The sequence below is a fragment of the Hirundo rustica genome, chromosome 10, assembly GCF_015227805.2.
Source record: "Hirundo rustica isolate bHirRus1 chromosome 10, bHirRus1.pri.v3, whole genome shotgun sequence".
Classification (NCBI taxonomy): Eukaryota; Metazoa; Chordata; class Aves; order Passeriformes; family Hirundinidae; genus Hirundo; species Hirundo rustica.
The window spans coordinates 22,371,717-22,399,623 of record NC_053459.1 but is presented as its reverse complement, the minus strand read 5'-3'; the positions used below and the strand labels follow the sequence as shown (position 1 = coordinate 22,399,623).

At 46.9% G+C, this 27,907-nt stretch overlaps 1 protein-coding gene across 1 annotated transcript in view; it reads left to right on the top strand.

Moving 5' to 3' along the window:
- LOC120757001 (multiple epidermal growth factor-like domains protein 6) overlaps positions 1 to 27,907 on the top strand; it is a 187,653-nt gene that overhangs the window by 128,744 nt on the left and 31,002 nt on the right. The window contains exons 8-22 of the mRNA XM_058421901.1: positions 2,953 to 3,075; positions 5,557 to 5,694; positions 7,913 to 8,035; positions 8,882 to 9,004; positions 9,942 to 10,085; positions 12,312 to 12,443; positions 14,958 to 15,086; positions 15,266 to 15,394; positions 16,508 to 16,642; positions 17,615 to 17,749; positions 18,187 to 18,312; positions 18,633 to 18,764; positions 19,607 to 19,735; positions 21,846 to 21,956; positions 24,891 to 25,019. Of these exons, the coding sequence (XP_058277884.1) occupies positions 2,953 to 3,075; positions 5,557 to 5,694; positions 7,913 to 8,035; positions 8,882 to 9,004; positions 9,942 to 10,085; positions 12,312 to 12,443; positions 14,958 to 15,086; positions 15,266 to 15,394; positions 16,508 to 16,642; positions 17,615 to 17,749; positions 18,187 to 18,312; positions 18,633 to 18,764; positions 19,607 to 19,735; positions 21,846 to 21,956; positions 24,891 to 25,019 (1,938 nt within the window). The remainder of the gene's footprint in view (positions 1 to 2,952; positions 3,076 to 5,556; positions 5,695 to 7,912; positions 8,036 to 8,881; positions 9,005 to 9,941; positions 10,086 to 12,311; positions 12,444 to 14,957; positions 15,087 to 15,265; positions 15,395 to 16,507; positions 16,643 to 17,614; positions 17,750 to 18,186; positions 18,313 to 18,632; positions 18,765 to 19,606; positions 19,736 to 21,845; positions 21,957 to 24,890; positions 25,020 to 27,907) is intronic.

Here is a 27,907-nt window from a genome sequence, read left to right as displayed (position 1 = left end):
TTTGTCCTACTTCCAATGTAATACAAGCTCGGTTTCCTGCTGTTTAATCCCTCGTTGCTGCTCTGTGACAAATGTTGTCCAGCAACAAAGAGCATCCAGAAAAACAGCAGCTTTACTCACCAGATGCTGTCACATTTTTTTCCCCAGTCTAATCTCTTACAGCTACTTCGCTGTTAGTTGTAACAATGGCAGTAAGACCATTTTCAGGCAAAAAGTGACCTTTCAGTTGACAGTGTGCTCTAATTGGTTTCAGTGATAGACCCCTGCACAAGTGGGAATGGAGGATGCTCACAAATCTGTCAGAATGAGAGAGGAATTGCAAAGTGCCAGTGTCATCCAGGGCATTCTCTTTCTGCAGACAAAAAGTCCTGTTTAGGTAAGAAACTCCGGACTCTTTATTGTGAAGAAAGTTATTAATCAACGCTCTGGCTGGCCGAGCTGTGAGTGGAGAGGAATATGTTGTACAAATGTGTGTGTGCATTTTGAAACAGTTTCTCTCGGTGATTGTCACATCAGCCCGTAGTCTTGAAGGACTTTTGTAGTGATGGAAAATTCCTCTGTGATCTCCGAAGTCATGCTTTGTAGCAGCTGGGTTTGTGAATGCTGTAGCGTTGTTCTTGTAGGGTGCCTTTAAAATAATGTCCCAGATACGGCTCCTGGAAAATTGGTTCAAGTAAAACACTGAACCAGGTCACTGAAAACCCACTTAGAATTCAAAGGGCTTTTTAGCTGGAGAACTGTTTCCATATTAATGGAGAAACTACTGTGAAGGAAGAAATCGTGATGCGTAAGATTTCCAAAGAGAGCAGCCTGAAAAGTTGAATTCTAAAGTCCTGTATCTAGTCTGAGGCTGTCAAAAGGGTCTGTAGTGTTTCTGACCCAAAATGTAGAGGCATTAGAGGTCAAAATACCTGCTTTTCTCTTGCAGTGAAACTCTTGGAAGAGTTTAACAGTTTTATGAAGTAAAAAGCATTTCTGGACTTGATGGTGCATGGATTTTTAACAGCCAAATCAGGATTACGGTGTATGTGAATATATATATTTATATTTATTCAGACACTAATTTTACAGGCCTTTTTTGAAAACTTGGCTGAAATCCTTCCAATATTTCAATTATTGTCTCATATAAAGGGTGCTGGGTGCCTTTCTAAACATTTACTTCCTACGCTGAGTATTTCACTCAGTTGCCTGCAAGCCCTTCTGTGAGTAGAATGGCACATCTTGGTGATTCTCTCTCACCGGAATTACTCATGAGTAACTACTGAAAATAAAAACTATTTTCAAGTAACGCACTGGTAATGAGTGGATGGAAGGAACAGTGGGTTTAGCAGCAGGGTCAGCCCGTTGTTCGTTTTATCTCCGATACACGTTGACATTTCCGTTGATTTATGTATAAACTGAATCACTGAGTTAACTCGCAGTGTTATATATTGGAACCAATTTTCTCCCCGGCCTCATGGCAACAATCTTTTGAATCATTAAGCAGCGTGTCTTACCATGGATATACAATTATTGGTTTTTGCTCCTAGAAGTTACTCAATGTCTTTTGCAAAATTCAGGCTGCTGTTTGACTCTCTGGAAGCCGAGCGGGAAGGAGACAGAGGGCAGCTGAAGTGTCATACTTCAGCTATTAGCTGTAGGACAGCAAGAAACCTGCAGGATGGTGGCTGTGGTTCAACTTTTTTTTTTTCTATTTAAAAAGAAGAGGAGAAAAGAATATTTACAGCGTTGGCCGGCACGGCGTACTCGCCAACTGACAATTAGAGAAAAAGGAGAAATAACCCATTTTGTTCTAAGCAGCAGCTGCTCCCATGGCTGCTTCAGAGAAGCTGTCATTTGTCCTGAAATTTTCATGAGGCGGTGTGTGGTGTTTGCACTGCCTGGGGCCTCTCCTTGCAAGGAGCCTGACTGCAGTTGTCAAGCCCCTTGTGCCCGAGTGCCGGGGACACGAGCACGGCACATGTGGAGGGACAAATCTGCTGCAGAGGGGTTTGCTGGGATAAAAAGAAGAAGAGCTGCACATCAGATTGCCCCCTGCCATTTTCAAGACACTGGCCCGGGATCGGTGCGATAAATAAATCTGTATTTTGGCAGAAAGATGTCGGAATGGGAGGGAACAGGAGATGGGTCAGGGGTTTGCCATGTGTGACACCAGTCTTTGCACAGAGGTCACTGTTCTGTGCAGCTGTATTCAGTGTAAATGTTTTGCGGTTGTGTTGTTTTTTGTTTTGTTAAGTTTTTTTTAACTAATTACTCCTTAAAAGTACTTTTATCTTCCACTGAGACTTTAGGAGGATGGACACTTTTGGGAGCATTTAACTCCAAAATACAGACCAGCAAGTGTGAAGCTGAGGAGCAGCCTGCTTGACAGAGGACTGGGGGAAGAGCAGCCTCCCCATTCACCCTTTTCCTTTCCTCACAGGGGTGGTGAAGCTGCTGTGGTTGCAGCAGGTGCTTCCCCACTGCAGGATTCAGGGATTATCTGTCTCCACTGTCCCTGCTGAAACCCAACTACCACTCAATCCAGACAATTTGATATCCAGAAAATAATCAGCTTTTTCCCATTCCATTCATTTAACTATAATGGCTTGGAGGAAGTGATGATAATTTCAGAGTTTTGGGAAGTTTCTTCTGCATCCTTCACACGAGGCCTTCTTTGGCCATTGCTCTTTCTACAGGAATAATGAGTTGCTTTGGCTGATACTGCAGATAGAGTGTTTGACACTGTAAATGTTCACACTGAGAAGTTCCAGGTCGATGGTGCTCAGGGAAAAGGATTGTTCTGGAGAATAACGTGAGTACGATGTCGCTGGGTTCGTCGGGTGCCGCCCTTTGTAGACTGACACCAGGATCATCCTTCCAGCAGATGCTCGGAAATGCAGCCGTGTCCGCGCCGGGCAGCATTATTTTCCATTTCAGCACCCACCTGAACGGCTTTCTCTGTGCTTGCAGACGTCGATGAGTGTGCAGGGGGCAGAGGCAGGTGTGCCCATCGCTGTGTGAACACCCCGGGCTCCTTCAGCTGCGCCTGCAGCCCCGGCTTCGAGCTGGGCGCGGACGGGCGGCAGTGCTACCGTAAGTGACCCCGCGCTCTTCAGCCTCTCCTCCCTGCTCCCTGCCAGGCCCCTCAGTCGCTGGGATTAGCACTCCCAGCAGAATAAGTGTATGCAAAAGCTCAGGCTTAACACTGTTTTCTTCCTCTGCTGCCGCTGCCGGGTTTGCAGGGTGACACGATCCTAAGCCTGTGTTCACAGACCTTAATTACTGCCTTTCAAAGAGCAAATAGCCCTGTTGGTTTATCTTCAGAGTCTGCTGAGTTCTGCTGCAGAGCTACCAGAAAGCTGCTGATCTGTGAAATGTATTCATTCCTGCCCTCCTCCTCCTCCTCACAGCTTTCTTACAGACCTGATGCAAGAGAAAACCAACACGATGTTCTGCTCTTGTCTTTACCTGTCCGGGTTTGTTTATCTTTCCCCCGAGATTATTGACACTATTAAGAGGATGCTTTAAAAAAAATGCAACAAAAAAAAAGATAGGTTTGGGATGAAAAGGTAGTTGAACAACTCAAACTTCCCAAACTAAAGCGAGCCTTGTTGTCTTTCCTCACATGCTTACCTCTTGCCAGCGGGGTTCCTTAATCAGCACAGCTTTTCTGGAGAGGGGGACTGACTCCCAGTTCTGTTAGCTGATAGGTGATCCCTGGCCTGCCCTTGAGGGCAAATTTAGATGAATAAAGGAGGTGATGTGGAAGAGCCGGGGTTATTATGGACCTAACATAAGCTCCCTGGAATGCAGACAAAAGCATGACCTGTTTTAGCAAAGAGGTGGGCAAAGATCACTCAGTCTAATAATACTGTGCAAGAGCTTTCAGCAGAGCTTCCTTAGGAAAATATGCTGCATGCCAGAGAATGAGTGCTTTATTTAAGAATGTGTGTGTAAGAAGTAGTTATTAAGAATGAAATCCAGTCTCAAGGCATTAACATACATTAAAAACAAAACCCAATTATGTGAGAGACAACCTGGAGAGTTATTTCATAGGTGATGGGGAGCTGTGAGTGGTGCAATGGCAGAGGAAATGTGATTAATGTATAGATATGAAATCTTCTGTCATAGGCATAAAAAAAGAGGTTTAGACCACTTAGATTTCATTGTGCATTTCTGATATTATTTTTTGTGGTTGTTCAGCAGATCTCAGGGGATGGTGATTCTCTCTGCCTCATGTACAATATTGCAGAGCAAACAATAAAAATAAAAACATTCTGCATATATTTATGATCAGGATTATCCCAGTGTTTGAGCAATTTACAATCTTTGTTTATTCTTTCATTTCCCCAGTGGCTGGGAAAGAGCTGGTATTTCAGTTTTACTGATGAAGAACTGAGACAAAGTAAATGATGAAGATCGTGTACAAAGTCAGAGTCTGCATCTAATCGCTGGGTTTACTAAATCCCAGCTTAACACGCTGGACAGGAGACACGATTTCTTCTCCCTGGTGCATATAATCACACTGTGCATGAGATAAGGAGATATGTATTCCCTTAATTTATACCCTCTTCCAGCTGTAATTACATTTCTTGTTGGCAAGGATGTTGTTCCCTGGGAGCCCAAAGAGGGGTAGGACCAGAGCCCACCAACACAAATGTGTCTGGGGAAATTCTGATGGCCATCGCTCGGAGCTGGGGTGTTTCTGGAAGTGCAGTGGCTCCTTTAGGAAGGGTGTTTCTCAGTTCCCCTATGTAGTAGCAGAAATTATTTTCCCTCTAAATAGCTCTGTAGCAAGACAAGCTGGCTGCTGCTTCATGAAAAACTTTATAACTGACCCTATGGTTTCTTTTCATCCTGGAGAAATCATCTGATGAAGTAGCTGGGTGGGAGTGAGGTGGCCAAGTGTTCCCTCTTTTATGTGAGGGTTCCCATTGGAAATGGCCAGGATGTTCTGAGTGCAGCCATGTGAGGAGGGCGTGGGACTCTGTCAGGGCAAAGGGGGTGGCAGTGGCATTGTACCACCCTGTCTTAGCTGTAGGGAACAAAGGAGAAGCTGCTGTGCCCCCCTGAAGGGACACCCCAATACCAAAACCTGGAGATTGTTTTGCATGGTGGTTGGGTCTCCATTTCACCAGCAGGGCTCCGCTGAGGAGGTTTCAATGCCTTTGTGTTTGGGGATGTTTCAGAATCAGCTCTTCGCCATTCTCATGCAAAGCTCAAAGCTGCTCTTTGGGGAGTGTATCAGGCTGGGTTGAGGGGCACTGCTGGGCTCCTCAGATGGTTCTGCTCCTCCTTTGGGACAAGCACTGTGCCCAAACAAAGCATAAACCTGACGAAACCTGGGAAGGCTCCTGTAGCAGGAGGCACGCTGGCACGCGGAACCAGCTCCACATGGCTGAATTTGAGAGCATCCACTGTTCTGACACAAACACCTGGAGCTCAGAGGCTCCAAAGCCTGCTCCTCCGGGGAGGATTACACTCACTGCTCCAGCACTCATGGCTGATGCTTTACATCCCACTGATCCTCCAGGGCTTGCTTTGTAACATCCTTTTGATTTATTTCTCCGCAAGGCATCGAGATGGAGATCGTGGACAGCTGTCGGGACGGGAACGGCGGCTGCTCCCAGCGCTGCGAGCACACGGCGGCGGGGCCGCGCTGCTCCTGCCGCCGCGGCCACCGCCTCGGCACGGACGGCAAAACCTGCACAGGTAAACCCGGGTGGGGAAGGGCCCAGGGAGCCTGCAGGAGAGCTGTCGCTTGGGGAAACGCCTCCCCGTGCCTTCCTTCCCTCCTTCTGCAGGTGTTAATTAACAGCGCCCTTCTCTGCGCCGCCCCAGCTTGCCTGGCTCTGGGAGCGTGCCGGGTGAGTCTCTAAGGAGGGCAGGGATGGAAATGACACCGGGGCGTCCATCACCCGTTACCTTGGCAGCCCAAGCACCACTGACCTGCCTTGGCTCCCCTTCCCTCCTCAGCTGGGAGCGGCAGCACAGCCGCTCCCGGGTGCCTCTCGCACAAACCGCACCTCGTGCTCCGGGGTCTGCCGTGTTCCCGTCAGGTTTGCTCAGTGATGAGGCTGAGGTTGCACTTCTGCCTGTGAGAAGTCTCACTCGGGAGGTGAAAGCAGCAGAGTTAGCTTTGGGTTTATTTCGAGATGAGAGCTTCAAAAATTCATTCATGTTTTAAGCAGTTCTACTGTGATACTTTTTGTGTGCGTGTTTATGTATTTGTTTTGTTTGTGGCTTTTGCCATGCAAACTGTATCTCATTCTGCTTTGGGTTTGCTGTCATTATGCCATTACAATTTTTAAGACAGGAAGAGAGGGGGGATGGAGAAAGAAACAGGCACCACAAAGCAGTGTAGTGAGATATGATGAGAACAGGTAGAGAGTGGGATCATTGATGAGTGTGAGAGGCATTACAGACAAAAGGAGGCTTGCAAGGAAAAAAAGCCAAGTGCAGGAGAGAGGAGGAGCAGGGGAGGAGGGAAGCACTGAGGGTTGCAAGGGCGGGTGATGATGGAGCTTAAAAAGTAAAGCAGAAAAAGTTTGGGAGGCAGATTTGGATCCAGAGCCTCACAGGGGTGGGTGGGTTACCCAGTCATGTCTGTACAGCTGACAGGAGGCAAAGCAGCCTCCTGCCCACATCCCAGCTCAGTGACCTGCTGCTGGGGATTTCAGGGGGAAGCAGATACTCCAGACACAGCAAGGGAAGGGGGAGAACACAGAGGAAGGCTGAGGACATGAAAAGTTGCTCTTAACAGCAAAAATCTCCTTTTTGTTGGATGCAGATTTTGCATTCCTACACAAACAAGGGGCTGTTGCTGGAACCCATAGCGAGGCATCACCTGATGTACCGCAGAGGAGCTCAGCTTGTGACATTTCTGGAAAACACTGCCTTCAAATAACCTGCATTAATCATTTTCACACTGACCTCCTCACCTCGATTGATTAATTACATTTTCTTTCTCCTGTCCCTGTTTCCTCATAAAGTTGGTGCTCTTTCCAAGGTTAATTGAGACACTGACCTTTCCCATCTGCAGCTGCTCAGCCGGGCCATGGTCAGGAGCATTTTGCTGACTCAGCTTTGACAAGGTGGCCCTTGGATGGCCACTGACCTGCTCAGCAGCCTGACAGCAGCCAGGAGCCTGCAGTGCACAGATAACAGCTCAGCTCTCCCATCTAATCGCCACAGCAGCGGTGTCAGTGATACCAGCTTCTGAGTGGGCACGGAGCTATCAAAAACTACAACTGAACCTTGCAGGCTGCTGCTGTCCAGTTAGTTAGTTCGTTGTTAGTTTGCGTTGAATAAGGTTGAATGTGAAGAAGTTTGGATGGTCAAATGTAGGTTACTGTTAAACAGAAGGTTTCTGAGGGCTGGTGGGTCCTTGCTGTTGTCTCTTTTCATAGAACCATAGAATTTTCTGAGTTGGAAGGGACACACAAGGATCACTGAATCCCGTTCCTGTCTCTGCACAGACACCCCAGCAGCCCCACCCTGGGCATCCCTGAGAGCATTGTCCAAACCCTCCTGGAGCTCTGGCAGCCTCAGGGCTGTGCCCATTCCCTGGGGACCCTGGGCAGTACCCAGCACCCTCGAGGGGAAAGAACCTTTTCTGATACCCAACCTAAAACTTCCTGACACAGCTCCAGCCTTTCCCTCCTTGGTCACCAGTGAGACCAGGGATTTTGTAAATCCCTTCATGGCAGCTCCGACTTGTAGAGGAGATGCCTCTCCAGGATGTGGAGGGTCCTGGCTGCTATGGGAGAAGGTAGAAGGCAGCTTCTGTCAGGTTTCAGGATTCAGACAGTGTTTATGTTGTTGAAGGGAGGTGTAAAGCAGTGAGGGCTGCAGCACAACAGCTCTGAGCAGAGCTGTGGCAGCAGCTCGGGCTGTCTCAAGGGCTGAACGTGCTGCCCTTTCCTTGCAGAGGTGGACGAGTGTGAGACTGGGGAGTCCTGCTGCTCCCAGTTCTGCATCAACTACGCGGGGGGCTACGAGTGCGCCTGCAAGGCGGGGTTCCAGCTCAGCGCCGACGGCTGCTCCTGCGACGGTGAGCACGGAGCCAGGGAGTGGGCTGGGCTGGAGGGGGCCTTAAAGCCCATCTCATTCCACCCCTGCCGTGAGCAGGGACACTTTCCACTAGCCCAGGTCGCTCCAAGCCCTGTCCACCTTGGCCTTGGACACATCCTGGCAGCCACAGCTTCTCTGGGCAACTAGGGCATCACCACCCTGGCAGGGAAGAATTCTCTCCTAATATCCAATTCCAAACCTCCCCTCTGTTAGTCTAAAGCCATTCCCTCTTGTCCTGCATCATTCCATGCCCTTGTCAAAAGTCCTTTGGTACCAGTGGCTTGATCTAACTAATCACAGCACGGGGTAGAAGAAATGCTGTCAAAGCCCTTTGCAGGGACTGCCCAAATGAGAGTCACCGACCCCATGCCAGCTTTGCTGATAAGGTTTTACAAACCTGTAATTTCTGCTTTGTGAGGCTGGACTAGAGGAATAACGCAGCATCCGGCGTGGGGATGTGGGGATGTGGGAGATGAGCCAGCAGAAAGTTCCCCTCTTCTCTCCATGGCCACTGTATATTGATGTGTGTTAAATGCTCCTTCCACAAAAGAAGAGCTCTCAAAATAACTGCAGGATCAACTGAGCTTAACAGCTTAAAGCATCTGTTTTCACTCGAGACAAAAACATCAGTGAAATATCTGCTCCCTGTTGCCCTGCAATGTTTTCATACCTCCAGTACCAGAGAGAAATGGCGAGCCCCAAAACACATAAGAAAAATCGTGTTTTCTTATGTATAGGATAATTTCTGAGATGCAGCTGAGCACAGCATGGGCTCTCTGAGCAGAAGTGCTTGTTCCTAATCACCGTTTATGCCTGGATTTTCTAGATGTGGATGAATGTCGTCTGGATAATGGCAACTGTGACCATTTCTGCGTGAATTCCCTGGGGTCGTACGAGTGTGCCTGTAAGGAGGGCTACAGGCAAGGGGATAGCAGATGGGCCTGCGTGGGTGAGTTCTTCTCAAAACTTGAGGGCCATTAAGCACTTGCCACTGATTTAAAAAGCGATTTTGGAACGGGGATTCTCACAGATCCTGGGATTTTGGGAGCCCAGCTTGAGCCGGCTCTGAACGTGGCCAGGGTAGGGCTACGTGCAGTGCGTGGGTCCAAGTTTCATCCTCCAGTAATGGGTTTTGCCAAAGATTAATGGCAGATGAACACTTAAATCCCCTGGACATGTTTGAAAACCTAAAACTCCTGGTTTAGAAATAAATACTATTTTGACACTTTTCTTGCACTCTTTGATGAAGTTTAACATCCTGTGGGAAAAAAAAAAAGGTAGCCAGATTCTTCTTTGATCAACCGTGGCAAGTTTTCCATTAGTTAGTGACGTTATTCTGGATTTCTGCCAGTGTAACCAGTCCAAAGTTTAGCAGAGCAACTCAATTTTATAACGAAGTTTAACAACTGTTAAACCTTAAGCTAGAGTTTGATATTCTAACCACACCAAAAGGAAAGCCAACTGATTTCCCGTCATTTTAAGGCTCAAATTTTAATGTTTCTGAAAATAAATTGCCCAGCCGGCCTCACTTTCTATTTGTCATCTCCAAAACGAGCAAGAGTAATGACCTTCATTAACTAAAAATAATCTCAAACTTCAAGTGAGGAAAATTAATCTCCTCGTTTAATTTTGATTCTCCGGGAGCAGAGTTTTTTCTCAGAAGAAAGAAAAGGGAAAGGTGGGGTGGGGAGGGTGTCTCCCCTTTTTTCCTCAATTTTTTTTTTTGGATAGCAGAAACCCTGTAAGTAAGACGAGAAAACGCCTGGGGTGGGACCGCTGGGCAGAGGTGTTGACTGGGACATCTAATGGCATGATAATAATAAAAAGAGATGCAAATGGGGGGCCGTGGAGGCAAGGCTGGGGTGCTGATGGCTGTGTTTGTGCAGCCCTAGGTGTGGAGGAGGCGGATGCAGAGGAGGCAGCCCCGGGGCTGCAGTTCCGGGGGCCCCCCCAGCTGCTCCGCTACGCGCTGGGGTCCCTGGCCGAGGATGGAGACCCCCGAGGAGAGCTCACCCTGGTGCACAGGGTCGGTGAGTGACCAGCAGGGCCCGGGTGGTCTCAGGGGGAGGATTTGGGGTGGGGCTCGCGGGGATGAGCGTTAATCCTGCCGTAGGGATAAGGCATCACTACCCAAATCCCGAACGGGACAGGTTTGGGGAGCCAGGATGCTTTGGGAGGGAGGCAGGGGAGAGCAGCACAGCAAGCAGTGGCTGGGAAGCTGCTTGGGAAACAGGGTGTCTGCAGAGAGCCCCAGGGGCAGCAGCCAGAGAGAGCTGATCGTGCCAGGGGTGAGAGGATGGCATGGCTCAGTGCACTAAATCCCTGGGGAAACACTCCCCTTCTCCTAGAGCTGGGAGCACGTGTCCCTGTTTACCAGCCCTTTTAGAACAACTGGAGGCTTTTTGTGTAAGATATTTGCATTTTGTCTGTGTTAAAAGCAATCCTCTGAAGATTCAGGTTTCCCTTGACTCTCTGGGAAGAACACCAACCCATCCGCGTACTGCTCAGCTCAAGTGGTGGCAAACAGCACAGGCGCACCCACTGTCACAGGAGTGGGTGCAGAGCAGCTTTGCACCCCCCTGGGCTTTGCACTGATTCACTCTTTCCACCCAAAGGTGGCAACTTTACATTTTTAAGAGTATTATGGGGTGAAACCCTGTGTTTGCTTTGTGCTGAGTGCTGGTGGATCACCAGGGAGGATTTCCTGTTTTTCCCTGTGTGTGTCCTGTGATTTTTATATAAACTCTATAATTACCCATCTGAGGACTGTGCCCTACAGGCAAAAATCAGGAGCTGGTCTTGACTTGAATAAAATATTAACTTATTTTCATGAACAAAACTGTTAAGACCCTCCCAAATCAAGCAGCATCCAGCCGGACTCAGCGACACCGATAACCAACTGGGAAACTGATAAATGAGATAACCACAGGCAAAATTATCAGGCCTAGAAACCACAATCAAATATTTATTGACCACTTTTTGCATGTTTTATTTATATTTAGCCACAGAAATTTGGGTGTTATCAGTCACAGCTGAGCAGCTGCACTTTTTCTAAGGCTCAGGCTTTGCAGCATGCGGTGGTTTGTATGAAAAGGTGATGGAGAAAAGGAACTTTAAATGGTTTAGTAAGTTCTTTTACCTCCCAAATAGCAATTGACTCCTTGTATTTTCAGACATGGGTTTTTGCTACTATCTATATTATAAAAAAGCCTGCTTTAATAGTAAGCTGGTGCAAGTAATTATTTTTCAGGACTTGAATGGCTTTTTAAGGTGGAAGCGTGATGTTTTTAATGGCGGTCTGTATTCTTCTCCTGAAGAATGAATTGGCACCCTGTTCCAAGTGGCAGCACTGGGATTCTGAATGTCCCTGGAAGCTTGGGCATTTGTTCAGCTTCAGGAAAGGGAACAGCTGGGTGCTCAGACCTAGAGGAAATCTGAACTCACACAGAAAACTGGTGATGAAATGAAACCAGCCTGTGACTTACTGTAGGCTGAAATAAGCTGCCAGCTCACTTTCAGGTGCTGTTAAAAATTCCCTTCCAGAAAGCCTTCAGCCACAGCCACAAAGCCTTGAAGGCTCTGAACTGTGTGGATGGGATCTTCAATGCCACTGAAGTATTTTATCAGGCAGTCACTTTATTTTGCGTGCCTGTCTCAATAGACCCCACAAAGAGAACATGAGGGTGCGAGGGATAAAAGGAGAGTGTGCAAGGACAGGGAAAAAATGCACTTTCATATCAGGTTTCCTATCTAAAACTCTTCATATCCCTGAAGAAAAAGTGTCGTGATAAATGTGTATTTTGCTTTGTTTTCCTAGAACGGTCAAACTATGCAGTTGAAAATATCACTGAATTATGTTTAAGTAGCACTACATCCACTTACTGCCGTAAAACAGCAGGGATAGCCTAGCAAGGAGAGAAGGAAAGTCCCAGTAAACTCTGCTAGTTATGTACAATCAAGCATTAGATGCAAACTCACTTTTCTGAAGGCAAAACTCTTGCTTTTAAAAAGTAGCTCCGAATGCTCTTTGCTGGAGAATCAGAGCTTTTAGAGGAAATTCCAGCTGAAGACCCAGCTTTCCTTTTACTGAGAGTCAAAAATGTGAAGAGGGAAGTTCAGGAGTGCCCATTTTGCCGTGCCTTCTGCGCCAAACCGGCGGCATTTGCAACCCGGCGGTAGGTAAGAGCTTGTGGGAGCTTTTTATTCTGTCTGGCTGCTCACTCAGCCCTGTGTGGTTGGTTTCTTTTTGCTCTCAGTGTGCCTGGGTGACACGTTTGGCCAGGACTGCAGCCTGAGGTGTGAGGATTGTCTGCACGGGGGCCGCTGCAACAGCGAGCGCAGCGGCTGCGTCTGCGCGCCCGGCTGGGCCGGTGTCATCTGCAATGAGAGTGAGTACAGCGGGCTGGGAGGGGCAGTGATCCTCCTGCAGGGACTCTGCGGGTGCGGAATGGGAGTATCCTCTTGTGCTTTTCATCTGGGAAGCTCCCAAAGGAGCGCAGCTGTCTCATAATCAAATGTGTTGTGCTGGGGCGCGTGAAATAGGAGCTGTAAGCGATGTCGCTGTGCACAGAGGTCACTGCACTCCAGTGAAGGTCAGAGCAGAATCCTAAATGTTCGGTTGTTGGTCATTCCTATTTGCTGTGCTGCTAAAAGCTGCTGAAGTTTGCTGGCCATGCTTTGTTCCACAACCTGCCTTGATGACTTCCAGAAGTCTGTCCCACCAGTTGGTGTGGCAGTCCGGGTGGACACGTACTCTAAACTTGAGTTTTTCCATTGTAGCACCCCAAGACATTGCCTTTTAAATTTTTTTGCTTACGTTTTCCATTTCTTTTCCCATATCATTCTTTTTATTATTAGCATCACTTTCTTGGAGCAGTTAATTTTTCATATTGGAAATGGCATTTTTCAGAGTTCTGTTGCCAAGTCAGTGCCCTTTATGATAGCTTTTCATCCTCCTTGCTCCTGTTTCCTGGCAGAAGATCTTTCTGATTCTGAAGTATGTGTCAAAACCCATTGGAAAGAGAGTGGTGATTTCTTGATGCGCTGTTCTTCATCTGCAGTTTGGCAAAACTTGTCTGCTGCTTGTCTGAGACATCATACAGCAGATTTCCTGTTTGAGATGGGTCCCTCCATTTCGTGGTGTGTGTGACATGATGGCCCATCATTCTCAGAAAGTCTTTGCTGTCACTGGTGAGACAAAAAGTCGATGAAAATTTATTACTTGACATCAGTAGACAGCACTCTTCAGGTTAATTGCCATCAAGATTGTTTAGGAGACAACATCGCACAGACAGGAATGTAGAAAAATCAAGCAAGTGATTGAAACCAACAGTCTGCCTGTGGTTATTTTGGGAGACTGATGGTGGGTTCGGTTTGTAAACACTGGGGGCAGCTAAGAGAATAGGAATGGGGAGGATTAAAACAATAACTTCCAGTGTGAGACAGTTCAAGCTACCAAGTGAGGATATTCTTACTTCTGTTCCTGGTGTGCTGGTGGCGATAGATTATAAAAATTTCAAGGCAGTATCCAAATTCTTTAGTTCATATCATAAGTAACAACATTTATGATGTATATTTGTACTAGATATCCATGCATGTAGTCTAATGGAATTCACCTCTGGAATTTAAAGAACTTTAACAGGACTGTGTTACTGAGCTAAACCTGCTGTCTGGTGAGGTCAGCATGGACAATGATAAATACAGTATCTAATCTGTATGAGGTAGTCACATGTGATTGCTTTCACTCTTTTCTCTTGCATTTTTTAACATGCAGCACAATTCATGGGTTTAGGGTAAGCAGGTTTAGGGTAAGCTAAAACAGTGGAGAAATCTGGACTTAAATTCCTCTAATAATACACCAAGGAAGACGAATGGAAATTGATGTGAAATGTCAACTTTCTTAATGTACATTGATAAAATGTCAGTGAAGTCAGATGACTCCAGCAACTGTATTCGCTCAGCCAGCTCAGGCTGCAAACAGCAGAGCGAGGCTCCATCTCGCAGTTTGCTTTTGCTGTTGTGGATCCATGATTACCTGGGGAGTTTCAGAAGCTACATTTGAAAAACAAGGTATTATTTTCATACTAGTGTTTGGGAGAGAAAAAATAATGTTTAAAATATTTATCTCCAAGTGTTTAACGCTGTGCTGTGATGTTTAAGCTTTGGACTTGACAGGCAGTGGGTTTTGAGCCTGTGCTTTGTGGGGAGGGGAGCATGTGCAAGGGGAGGGTTGGATACATGACAATCCTTCCCAAAGCTTGGTTAATTCAGTGTCCTTTGAGATGTCCTAGTAAATATCAGGTGGATGTGTTGGTTTATGGAAGAATACAACTGTGTTCAGAGCCTGCTCAACTAAAAGGACTCTCTCCTTGCTCAGTTTTCACAGAATCACAGAATCAATTAGGCTGAAAAAGACCTTTGAGATCGAGTCCAACCTCTGACCCAACACCACCTGCACAACCAGGCCAGGGCACTGAGTGCCACATCCAGTCTTTTCTTAAATACCTCCAGGGATTAAATACCTCCACTTCCTAGGGCAGCTCATTGCAATGCCCAGTCACGCTTTCTCTGAGGAAATTCCACCTGATGTCCGACCTAAACCTCCCCTGGTTTAGGGGGTTGAAGGCTGTGTCCTCTTGCCCTAGTGCTGTCTGCCTGGGAGAGGAGGTCGAGCCCCTGCTGGCTACACCCTCCTCTCAGGGAGTTTTGAGGAGCAATGAAGTCTCCAACAAGTTTTCCATGCTGAACACCCCCAGCTCCCTCAGTCGCTCCTCGCAGGACTCGTGTCCCTGACCCCTCATCAGCCTTGCCGCTCTTCTCAACGACCAGAGCCTTGTTTTGCCCCTTTTACAGCAGAGGGGAAGGATTTCTCGGTGTGCTGACGCTCCCTGCTCTCTCCACAGCCTGTCCCCCCGGGACGTTCGGCAGAGGATGCGCCGGCGCCTGCCAGTGCCGCAACGGAGGCTGGTGTGACCCCGGCACGGGGCAGTGCCGCTGCCCACCCGGCGTGCTGGGCCGGCTCTGCGAGGACGGTACGGCCCCAGCTCTGCCTCAGCCTCTCCCCTCCTCCCCCCTTCTTCCTTTATCTTAAATAATGAGCAGGACAAAGGGTGAGGAAAGCCGGTGGCGCAGGGCCTCGCCACGAACCGCTTTGGGGTTGGGGCTTTCACCCGTAGCTGCTGATGCCTTCTTGTGTTTGTGCCCTCTAAAGGTTGCCCAAAAGGTTTCTTTGGGAAGAACTGCAACAAACCATGCAACTGTGCCAACAAGGGCCACTGCCACAGGCTGTACGGAGCCTGCCTGTGTGACCCCGGGCTCTATGGCCGCTTCTGCCACCTCAGTAAGTCCCTGGCGTGTTTGGGGTCTGTTTAATGTGTGCACAGCATTAACAGTCTGTAAAAGATGCACATCGCTCCAAGGGGGCCGGCAGAAAGGAAGGAGAGTGGCTTCTTGCAGAGTCACACAGTGCTAGGACAAGGAGGAATGGATTTACTGAAACGGGAGAGAATTTGTTTAGATGATAGAAAAATGTTCTTTGCTGTGAGGGCGGGCAGGCCCTGGCACAGGGTGCCCCTGGAAGCTGTGGTTGTCCCATCCCTGGAAGTGTCCAAGGCCAGGTTGGATGGGACTTGGAGTGACCTGGGACAGTGGAAATCGTCCCTGCCCATGACGGGGCTGGAATGAGATGGTCTTTCTGGGACATTCCAACCCAAACCATTTCATGATAAAATGAGCAAGACTTTGGGTTCTGCAATGGGCTGGGATTTTTGAGATATGCCAGGAAGCCCCAGAAGTTTCATTAATCTTTTCCTCTAGTGATTAATTTTTGCCATAAGGACTGAGATCTACTGGTGCTCAAAGGTGAGGACTATAGGTGGGGTGGGCAGGTTCTCATTAGGGTTATTGCTGAGGTTGGAGTCTGGTTGGAGCTGGTCAGTGACTGCTGGTGAGGGAGTGGGAGCTGGAGAGCAGAGCTGGCTGGGACAGGATGAGGATCAGCCATTAGATGGAATAAAAAGAATTAAAACAAAAACTTGGCAAAACAGATGATCGTGTTTCTTTGCACTTACATGTTTTGTTTGTGAAATCTGTACAAGATCAAAAATCTTTTGTGCTTTATTTTGTTTTATTATGAAAGCTTTTGTCTTGGAGTGCACCCTTTTTTTTTTTTTTTTTTATTCAGAAAATCAGCTGAGTTTGCTTTGAAATGTTTCTGGTTCTTGCATTCACCACATACTGCTTGATATGAAACAAATGACCTAACACAGGAATCATGTAAACTCCTTTTACCCACCCACACACAAACAGGTGCTGCCGTGGGAACAGGGATGTACTGGCTGAAAGCAAAACAGAGATTTTGCTTCTTGCAGCAGTTGCATTCTTCAGCAACGTGCAATTTCAGCCAGCTCCTGCGTAATCACAGAGCTGATGCTTCCTTTTCTTCTGCCTGCAGCCTGTCCCAGGTGGGCCTTTGGCGCGGGCTGCTCGGAGGAGTGTCAGTGTGTGAAGGAGCACACGCTGGAGTGCAGCCCCAGGAACGGCTCCTGCACCTGCCAGCCTGGATATCACGGCAAAAAGTGTCAGAAAGGTACCCCACACAGCCAGCTTCCCCACATCTGCTGGTTCCCTTGTCCCAGAAACAGCTTCTTCTGCCTGTCTGCTTCCTTTGGCTGCTGCTACTCATATATTCACATCCTACCAGTGATTTTGGGGGGGGTTTAACTGCTAGGGTTGCAGGGACATCAGGGGGAATAGACAATTGGAGGAGTTTTAGCCTGGTTAAATGACAACAGAAATCCTGAGCCCAAATCCTAATACAGCCTTAAATAATGAAGATCGTGTGAGTTTTCATTTCTGTGCTGTTTTGACACAGTCAGTAAATAAGTGGCAAAAGCTGCGTTTTATGGCAGTGGGGTGATTTGTAAAACAGGTTCAGTAATGCTGCTTTTCCTCCAGATTTGCAGCTCTTTGAATTCCACTTACTCTTTGTAGTTTTTGGGGGTAGTTCAAAAAGAATTGCATCCCACATTCATGTTTGCATGTCTCAGTAGCCCTTTCCAGACAGCAATAACACAATAAAGATTCTCCCTTCAGATTTTTCTCTGGCCAGGCAGGACTGTGTTGCATTTATTGCAGTAATTCTGGTGAGTTTGGTGGAGAGCAATAATGACAATAGTTAATATTTTTATCATTCTTGGCAATGGGCTCAGCTCTGACAGGGAGCATGCCTTGCCCAGCACTGGCTGTGCACCAAGGCAGAGAGCAGCAGAACTTGGACATACAAGAGAATTCTATCATGTATTTAATTGAATACATCCTCAAGTACTCTAATTGAATAAGTCTTTGAGCATTCTGCCACTCTGTTTCTGGGCTGTATTTAAGCAGTAACCTCTGAAATGTAAGCATTTATTAAGTATTGTCACTTTGTTAACAACACCTCTAAAATGTACATTATCATATATTCTCTGCAAGCTTCTGCCAAAATGTTTTCTGATTTTTGTTCACTTCTCTTAACTTTTCCTTTTTCTTACACGTGTTCTGTGTCTGCTTCTGTTTCCAGAGTGCACCGCGGGGTTTTACGGGGCTGGTTGCAAACTGAGGTGCAGCTGTCCTCCTGATGTTCCCTGTGATCCTGAGACAGGAGCCTGCAGACATCCGTGTCCAGCTGGGTTCCATGGAGAAAACTGCCATTTGTGTAGGTACTCACTGCCTGTTTCCCTGGGAGATACACTCGGGATGGGAAGGCTTATTCAGGAATCTTAGGCTCAGATGTAGAAGTTGCAGATAAACGGGTACGTTTGTTGTTGATACGAGGTGGCAGCTCCCCACTGAAACCAGACTGATATTTGGAGCCTGGCAAATGCTGTCTCTGTCTCCCTGGAAAGGTCAGGGCACAAGGCTGAGGCCAGTTACCTAAAATAACATTTGTCCAGGTAACAACAGTTGCTTTTAAAGCTTCAGGCGCAGATTTTGCAGGGCTCTGCTGCAGTTAATCTCAGACCACCAGTTGCTCAGAAACTAACTCTAAGTCGATCGCTTCTACCAGCACAGCTCAGTTTAAAACTGGTGGCCGTGGTTCCTTCTTATGTCTTCAAAATGCTTCTAACCATGACTTTGTGGTTTTTTGTCCAGCTTGTCAGCCTGGCAGCTTTGGGATGGGCTGCAGGCAGAGGTGCAGCTGTGGAGGAGCCCCGTGTGATCCCAAGACAGGACAGTGTGTTTGCCCAGCTGGGAAGACTGGTGCTGCGTGTGAGCAAGGTGTGTGAGGTGCTGGACCAAGGTAGGGAGTGCCTGGCTTTGGAAGACGTGATAAGAAGTAGAATTTTGCTGTTTCCCAAACCAGTAAACAGACAAGCTGTGATGGAAACTGGGAGAGAGCCTTTGGTCTCTCTTTAGCTGTGTTCTTGTGTGCTGCAGTTCAGTGGCAGGGCTGACAGGGATGTAGATCTGTAGAGATGATATAACAGTCCAGCTCAGTTTCACAACTGTTTTTTAATTCTTCAGGGTAACAGCAGAAATCTACAACTATCCTGAAGCAGAAAATGGCCCTGGTTACACCTCATGTGCTTTTTCTCCAGATTGCCCAGATGGCCAGTGGGGACCAGACTGCCAGAGCTCCTGCCAGCCCTGTGCCAACGGGGGACAGTGCAACAGGGAGACTGGAGCCTGTGACTGTCCCCCTGGCTACACTGGGCCATCCTGCTCTGCCAGTAAGTCCTTTCCCCAGCCTCCCCCACGAGAAGATTGAAAATTCAGGTTATGGTTTGATTTCTGCCTTCTCATTCTTTGGTGAGATAAAACACGCTGATCTGAGATGAAGTGCCCTTCATCTCCAGGAATTCCCCAGGTTGGATTTGACATTATTTGTGGGAGGGAGATTGCAGATAAATGCACATAAACAGCTAAACTGCATCCCAAATGGATGTTATCATTAGACCTAATTTATGGCAAGCTGTACCTGGAAATACAGTGTTTAGCAGCCACAACACTGGTGGTGTAACCCTGGCTCTTTGGCAAGGGGAGTGACCAGCTGGCCTGCATGGCATCATGCTTGAGTTATGTTTGCAGCAGCACTCCTTGGTGTAGGTAATTTAAATGTAGATTAAATAATGCTGAAGATGAGGGAGCAGTATCAGTGCTATCCCTGCAGCCAGAGACCATGGGAATATGTTCAAGGAACTGTTCTCTGCTGCTCTTCAGCCTCTGGATGTTGGAAGGCTGCTTGAGTGTGGCTGCTGAGCTGCACAGAGGCTCTCAGGACAGCTTGGTGCACATTTTTAATTCTTGTTAGTCACAAAATGGCTTTTGGGGCAAGGTTTTCCTCCCCTGAGGAAACAGCCTGATGCACAGGAGTACCCAAAAGGCACTCAGGCTATTCCCACTTCCAGGACTCAACCAGGGTGCCAGTCCCAGCTATTTCTGTGTCGCCATTTGGATTCCTGGGTTCAGCTAAAGCCTGTTTTAGGGGGTGAGCTGTCGCTGTCTGTTTGGGAAGAGGAGCCTGTGGCTGGGCTGTGAGCTGGGTGAAGTCACAGGGTGTCTCTGCTTGCAGCCTGCCCCCACGGGCGCTACGGGCTGAGCTGCCTGGCGCTGTGCAGCTGTGGCAGCAGTGCTCAGTGTCACCACGTCACTGGAGAGTGCTCCTGTCCCCCGGGCTGGACTGGCCACGACTGCAAACACCGTAAGTCAGGGGTCTCCTGGGGACTGCACGTGGAGGAGCCAGCTCTGTTTGCTCTTCGTTTATTACAGTTTTGTAATGTAGCAAAATGTAGCAAAACTACATTTTTTTTAATGTAGTTTTGCTAATCTTACTGCTTCCGAAATGGTGTGTTTGTGGGTTTGCACAGCCTGGGTGGTTGTAATCCTTAATTATCCAGGTTCAAAGCATTGAAATAGATGGCTGATGAAGTGCAAAGTATTGATATAAGCTCTTATTTCAACACTATGGATCCCTTTGCCCAATACCATCTGTCCTGTCAGCATTTTGACTGACAGACATTTTTGTTTTTCATTTTCAGTGCAGATTAGTTTTGAGATTAATTCTCCATTTCTCATTTTGTTTGGGGGAGATTTATTCAACAAGTGAGTGGCATGTAGAGTCGTGTGTCTAAAGGTCACTTTTTAACTAGGGAATAGAAATGCTGTGAAAAATTCTGTTCTCTAGAAGAGCAGAGCATCCTTCTGTTGACTTTAGCATCGCTCTCCATGTTGGTGGCTGTGTGAGAGAGTAGATTTGCCCTTTTTGGATGGCGCCATATAAATGTGAAGCCATCCTGCTTGATTCCTCCCTTTTCCTGTGACACATCTCTTCTGCTTGAATCATTGTGATGCCTCTTGCAAAAAGCCAACAGAAGACAAACCTCTTTCTAAACTTGATCTTGAGCACATAAAATCATTTAATTGGCAGTGTTGACAGCAGCAAGTTTTGCACCTGACTTGTCAGGCTCTGTACTGAAGAAAATGCTGGGAAAATCTGAAGTTTCCACCCATATGCATATTTTAAAAGTCAAACCAGTTGGTAGTGTGTAGAGCCACTCAGATGGCTTTTCACAACTCCCTGGGCTGTCTAGAGAGTTGAGAGACCATAACAAAGGAAAGCTTTTCTTTCTATTCAACATAAGATCTGAGAAAAATTGTTTTGCAGTGGTATCTCAGTAAGGCAGCTCTTCCAGCCATTGCAGACTGGGCATTAAACTGATTCCCAGCTCCAAAATAAGGTTTCTGTTGCCCTAATTGGCACTTTCATCTTCATCCTTACTCGAAAGAAAGAAGATGCTGTGGTACATTGCCGTAATTGTGTCAGTGCTATGTGATTTTAGGATGAAAGCAGGAAATTGCTTTAACAAACATTGTGAGATTCCTTTGTGTTCATGCTGCATTTCCCAGTATTTTGGGAAAAACATGGAGCGTGCTCCCAAATCTGTCTGGTTAAACCCATTAACTATTCTGGTTATGCTGATTTTCGTTGAGTGAGTCCATAGCTGATATTTTATTTCCTTGAAATTATGGATTTGTGACTGATAGGTGTGGATTCACGGAATCACCAGGTTGGAAGAGACCTTTAAGATCATCGAGTCCAATCCATGCCCTAACACCTCAACTAAATACCATGGCACCTAATGTCACCTCCAGTATTTTTTTTAAACACGCCCAGGGATGGTGACTCCACCGCCTCCCTGGGCAGATGATTCCAGTACTTTATCACTCTCTCAGTAAAAAACTTTTTCCTAACATCTAACCTGAATTTCCCTCAGCTCAGCTTACAAATGATTAGTTTCATGACTACAAATGATCACTTCCATGTGGTTGGGATCATACCTGCCTGTGCCCAGCTGAAACAGACCAGCAAAAAAGATCTCTATTTCCACGATCTGCTTCTGTGCTTCTTTCACAGAATCACAGAATCAATGTGTAGGTTGGAAGAGACCTTCAAGATCAAGTCCATCCCATGCCATAACACCTCAACTGGATCATGGCATTGAGTGCCACATCCAGTCTTTTTCTGAACACATCCAAGGATGGTGACTCCACCATCTCCCTGGGCAGACCATTCCAGTACTTAATCACTCTTTCCATGAAAAACTTTTTCCTGATGTCCAACCTATATTTCCCTTGACGCGGCCTGAGGCCGCGTCCTCTCCTTCTGTCAGTGCTGCCTGGAGAAAGAGACCAACCCCAGCTGTCTACACCCACCCTTCAGAGAGTTGTAGAGAGTGCTAAAGATTCTTCTCACGCAGAAGTGCAGCGGGGTTCGGGGGTGGTGCTGGATGTGACCCCGTTTCCCTTGGCAGCCTGCAGCAGCGGCCGCTGGGGCCGGGGCTGCGCCAACTCCTGCGCCTGCGACGGCGGCGACGGCGGCTGCTCCTGCCAGCCGGGATTCACCGGGCAGCGCTGCCAGCTCAGTAAGTGTCCCCACCCCCTGCCTGGAACTGCCAAAGCCCAGCTCTGGGAAGTTGTGTTTTCCTGGTCGTTCCCCGCAGGAAACGCTCCCAGGCTGTTCCGCCCCGGCTCTGCCCGGCGCCGCGCTCTCGCGTTTCGCCGCGGTTAGATGCTTTCCATAATCTGATTTCCAGAAAAGGTACTTTCAGCCTTGTTTTGGAGACCCAGCAGCTATTTTTAATGTTAGGATCTCCTGAGAGGGATAGGATTGATGTATATTTGGGTTGTGGAATAAGAGTTTCCATATTGGTTTTATTTATTCAGTTTTAGGGCAGCACTTATCCTTCGGAAATCTCTGTTTCAGGTCAGGCATATAGAAATGCTTCACGTGTACATAACAGAAGAAAAACCAGGAATTTTTTGGAGTCCTGTATTTATTAATAACAAAAATGTGCACTGGTCTTAGCAGAGGCCCCTGACCCTCCCCTTAACATTCACCTCTAGCTGAGGTCAGTAGGAGATGCTTCAAGCATATGAAAACAGGCTCATAGTCAATTCCTCATATGTCTCCCCAGGTATCATCAATTTCTCATTCAGGAGCTTCTTGAGACAGAAGCAATATCTCTGTATTTAATACAACTTGATTTTTTTTTTTTTTCCAATTAATGTGCCTATTTTCTTTCTCATTTCATGCAAGCATTTGGAATCCACTTCATCTTGTGGCTGTAAGTTGCATAGTTAAGCTGCTGTTTCTATTATTATTGATTATATTGATGTCGTTAAATAAAATAAACATTTTATCTACTAGTTTAACAATCTTACAGTAGCACAGATGTAGCTACCAGAGTCTCAGTAGCGTGGGCAGGATTAACTGCTGGTGTCACACAGAAATGTCAAAACAATTAATCTGGAACGGTGACCTAAGACAAGAAAGCCTGGAAAGTTGATCTTGCAGCCCTTGTTGCTGTTGGCACAGAGGGAATGGAAGGACAGTGTGTGGGGAGGACCAGCTCCCAGAGAAGGAGCTGCCAGCTCTGCTTCTCTTCCACTCTTGATCTCTCTCAAAATAGCATCTCTGCAGAGAGAGAGTGGCCAAATAGCTGCTTGTAATGCTCGCTGGGAAGGGAATCAGTGAAGCCATCGCCACTGACAAAACATCTGGCAGTCCCTAAAGTTCCTTCTGTGGGCTTTCTGTTCTGTTTAGTCTGCTTTTTACCCTCATTTGTGTGTGGATGTATATATATATATATGTTTAAAATTGCACGTATATATGTGTGTGTGTGTTTGTGTGTGTGCAAGATTATGAAAACCACAGTTCTTCCCATGACTTTATGCTGCCTTGGAGGTGAAATCTTCACTATCCCTGGGTATTTCCTCTGCTTCCAAGGGCTCCCTACCCTCTCCCTGCAGGCTGGGCTCCTTCCCCTGGCAGGAGCTCAGGTTCTCTGTCGGGGTGGTTGGATCCTGACACGCATCACAGCAGCCTGTGCCTGGTGGAGCAGGGGCAGGTTCTCTGTGCTGTGGACTGTGAAATCATTTGTGAAGTGCTCTGACCCTTTGCTGTCACCTTGAAAATCCTCAGCTCTGGGCTAAACACCGTGGGCCTGAAGGGAGCTCTGCTGGGAGTCCTGCACCTCTTGCTGCACTGCACCTCTCCCTCGCACAGATTCTCTGACTGAAATCTCAGATGAAAAGGGAACATGGAGAAGGATCAAGCTTTTAAGGCACAAGTGCACTTCTGTGTATTTATTTGTTAAACAGTGATGTGCAGCTTTGGGAAGAGGAAGGGATTTCACCTCTAAGTGCGAAAAAATAGATTCTGAAATACTCACATTTAAACTGCGTCGCATTTTTTTGACTCTTTGAACGCAAAGAAATACTTAAGGTCCCTTGCTCTCCTCCTGTCTCCCATCCCTACTCCTCTGTAAGACACACAGTTGGCAGTCACCGAGCTGCAGGAGCCACCTGAATTGATGCCAGCTCCAATCACTGCCCACCCGTGGCAACAAACAGACAAACAACACCAAACCCACCCCCCTATTCCACACATGGAGCTGGCTTTGAGGACTCTCCTTTTCTGTTCTATCTCATTCCTTCCAGATTGCCAGAAAATCACTTTGTTGCTGTAAATGCTCAAATCATAGGCTTCTAGAAGAGATCTGGCAATAATCTCCATAACTCATTTAGAGGGATGTTCACAAGACCTTCAAACACAAGGAGAGGCCCTGTAATACTGTATTTAGCCAAGTCTATCTCTGTGTTTCAGCCTGTCCAAAGTATCCAACATGAATTAGGCAACTGGCCCTGTTCTTAATTGATTTTCCTATAATCCTGGAAGAAATTATTTTCATTCTCAAATGTTTTCTTTCTTCTGATGGCGAGTACCGTGCAAATCTTTTAAAACTCCTCACATTAACTGCTGTGGAAATGTAATTGTTAATCTGTCCCCCAGATGTAATGTTTTCACTTGATTTTTTCGAAGCAGAGCATGAAAGTAAAGTGTGCAGCATTCAATTTGGAGCTTTGTGAAGGCAACCAGCACATTTCATCTTTTCTCCAGCTTTCTGGGTGAAAGAGGACTTGCAGGAAAGCAGAGGAGCTTCTCCCCTCCCAGCTGATGAAGTCCCAGAGATGTGCACATAAGTGACTCCAGACCAGTGGGCAAAGTGTCATCATGCAGAACCTGTGAAGTCTCAGGCTTTGCAATAGAAGATGTTTGTTTTCTGTGCAGAATTTAGTCTTTCAACACTCTGGAATTTTTCTAAAATAGATCCTAAATGTAGCTCAACTTACCTGAACCTCAAAGGGAACACTCAAATCTTAGTTTTAAGCCATTACCTTTACCCCTCGATCATTTTGGAAATAATCAGATTTCCCATGTATGTAAAAAATTCCCCATTGATCCCTGACCTGCTCTGACATTAACCCATCATCTGGTTGTGATTCCTGTGCTGCAGGGTGCCCCGAGGGGAGCTTTGGCCCGGGCTGTGAGTCCAGCTGTCAGTGCCAGAACGGAGCCGCCTGCGACCACGTCAGCGGAGCCTGCACCTGCACGGCGGGCTGGACAGGAACCTTTTGTGAAAGAGGTACTGCTGCTGCCCCATGTCCCTTTAGCATTGGTGGAGAATTTGGTTTGGTTTTTATTCAGAGAGCAGGTTTTGCAATGACAGCGCTGGATCTAAATGAACCAGTGAACTCTATCGGAAGCCGATACCGAAATGTGAAATCCCCTCCCAGCTCAGCGGAGCATCGCGCTGGGTGCCAAATGTTGGGCACGTGTTTTCACATGGTTAAAATTAGATATGTGCTTATGGCTTCTGCTCTATCACGTCTTCATGAAGACTCAGAGCCCCACTATTTGAGCACTGAGCAGGGAGATGCTTGTTCAGCCCTATGCTTGCTTGTTTCTAGTGCCTCCCTGAAGCAATTTTGAGAGTAACATGGATGTGTGCATCATCCCCATGGAACTCTTTAAGAACAGATTCATTTCCAACTTAAATCCAATTCTATTCTATCCAATCTTCTATTACCTAGTCATTTGGTAAAGTGTTGGAAAGGTTGGACTGGATTCTTTAGCTCCATTATGGTGAGTCAGTCTGTGGCATTATCACAGGAGGTTGCTGTCGTGCTGCATCATTTTGCAGATTTTATGTATAAAAAATACAAGGGAAACAACATAGGGCCATTCAGGCACTGTGAAAGTTTAGTGTAGGTGATTTAAGATTCTGCAAATTGTGCTACTTGAAGTCACAGCTATTTTGCATGGAAAGCAGCTTTATCAGCCAGTTTCAGCAGCGAGGGTGGAAGGAAGTGGCAGCACTCGCAGGCAGCTGCTGCCCTCTCATGGGAAGGAAGATGCTCCACAGCCTGACCAGAAATGTGGCAAGGCACCCACCAGTTGGAGTTGATATTCCTTCTTCTTGGTTCCCTCTCATTCCCCTCACCGGGGACTACTATCCTAAAATAAAAATTCTTTCCAAGGTTCTCCTGCAACTTGCACCTCGTAATTCATGGTATCGCCACGATTTCTCTTTTTAATATAATTTAGCTGAAATCTGTTTTCCTAAATCTACTATCTTTTTGAATTATTGTATTTTTATTGGGAAAAAAAACAAAACACGAGGCAGTTATCTATGTTGTTGTGTAAATCTCTTCATTCCAGCAGAAATTACAATGGGAACAAAGAGGCTAAATATCAGGACAGGTGTGAGGAGAAGACTGGGTTATTCTATTGGTGGAAGAAAAAAAGGACAAACCTCATCTTCCAAATCAGTCTGTTGGACATTTTTTATCTTTCTCTGATTCCTGGAAGAAGACTGTGGAGGGGAGAGTGAATTTAGCGCTTTGTCGAACATCGTTTTCCGCGTGTTTTCTCTCAGGAGGGCAGAGCGTTTGCTCCCAGCTGACCTGGGTTGCCTCTTAACCTTGGAAATTTTAACCAGAATGCTTTGGCAGTTTCCAAAAGACGCCGAGGGAGGAAAACATGTGGGTGGTTTGCCCTTGGTAGAACCTTCTTGGCACCTTCTCTCGGCGGAGCTGTAGCGCTTCTGTTTGGAGTGGCTGGGAGACTGGCAGGGTTTCCTTCTGGCAGGGATGTGCTTTTTGCCGTCCTCTTGGCAATCCACCCACGTTGGCCAGGCTCTGTGCCTTGCAGGCAGGAATTCACATCGGGCCCTGGCGCTGCAGAGTCGCCTTGGACTTCAAACATGCTGCTGATGCCTCAGCCCGTGGCTGGGAAGGATTTCACCATCATCACAGAAATGTTGAAACTGAGGCTTTTGCAGCCTTCTGAGTTCAGAGTCCTAAGAGAAGACGAACCCTTGAAAAATCTGATTTTGAATGAGATTAATAATTAATATCACCCCCCTGTACAGTGAGGGTGTTTGAACCTGCAGTCGTTGCTTTTGGTATTTTGCATTGTGGCAGCCTGGGATCTGGATTCCAGCTGAGACTGCAGAAATACCAAAATTTGCCTTCAGATTTGTGGTTTTCATTTGGGGTAAGTTTCTTCCCATTTTGGTGGGAAGCTGCTGTTTCTTTTCATTAATTTGCTGCCCTCAGTATGAATGAAGGCTTCATAGTTTTGGGTACTAGCCCATGTTGCAAGGCACCACTTCAGTGACCATTTCCAAGCTTATTTGCCACAAATTTAATAATCTCTTATTAATATTTATTAGAATTGTTAATGTATTCTTAGTCCTTGCTGAGTCTCAGTCTATTATGTTAGTACTACAGATAACAGCCAAAGCCACACCATCATCATCATCATCACCATCACCCCCAGCACGGGACAGTTTCCAAGCTCACCCATAGCAGGAGACACTTTTGCTCCAGGGCTGCTGTTTCATGAGACCTTGCTGTGAATTATTAAGGAGCTGACTGAACTTCTGTGCTCCGAGCCACAGGATGCTGACAAAAGACCTCACACCCTTCAAAGCACTTTGGTCTGTCCATCAGCATCTCAGTTCTGCTGTGCCCTGAGTCACCTTTGATCAGCTGCTTTTCATCTGGTACCACTCAGTGGTACTGCTGCCTCTGCAGTTGTGCCGTGGTCACATATAATAATGATGGGGAAGAATAAAGCTATCAAGACACTCTCTGAAAGAAAATTAGACATTTCTGAAGGTGGTACGTGCCTGCTCCATCTTTCAGCCCTGCTCAGTGCTTTGTGAAAATGAACCTTGTGAATCTTGTGACGCTTTCAAAGGAGTTTCAAAAGCAGCAAAACTGTTTCAGTTGCAGAGTAGGTAACGATTACAGATCAGGCTGAAAACAAAATATTCTACAAAGAAATTATTTCAGTCTGAGAGAGCAATCTAGGAAAGGCTTCCTTTGAATTTTGTTGAAAGCAGCAAGTGATACAAGCAGAACACTGATGAAATAATGTCTGTTTCTTCCCAAGGTCTCGCATTACCAAAGGAAAATGAATCATTTTTGGTGGGTGCTGCTAGCAGTGCCACCAGCCGGTTTCCCT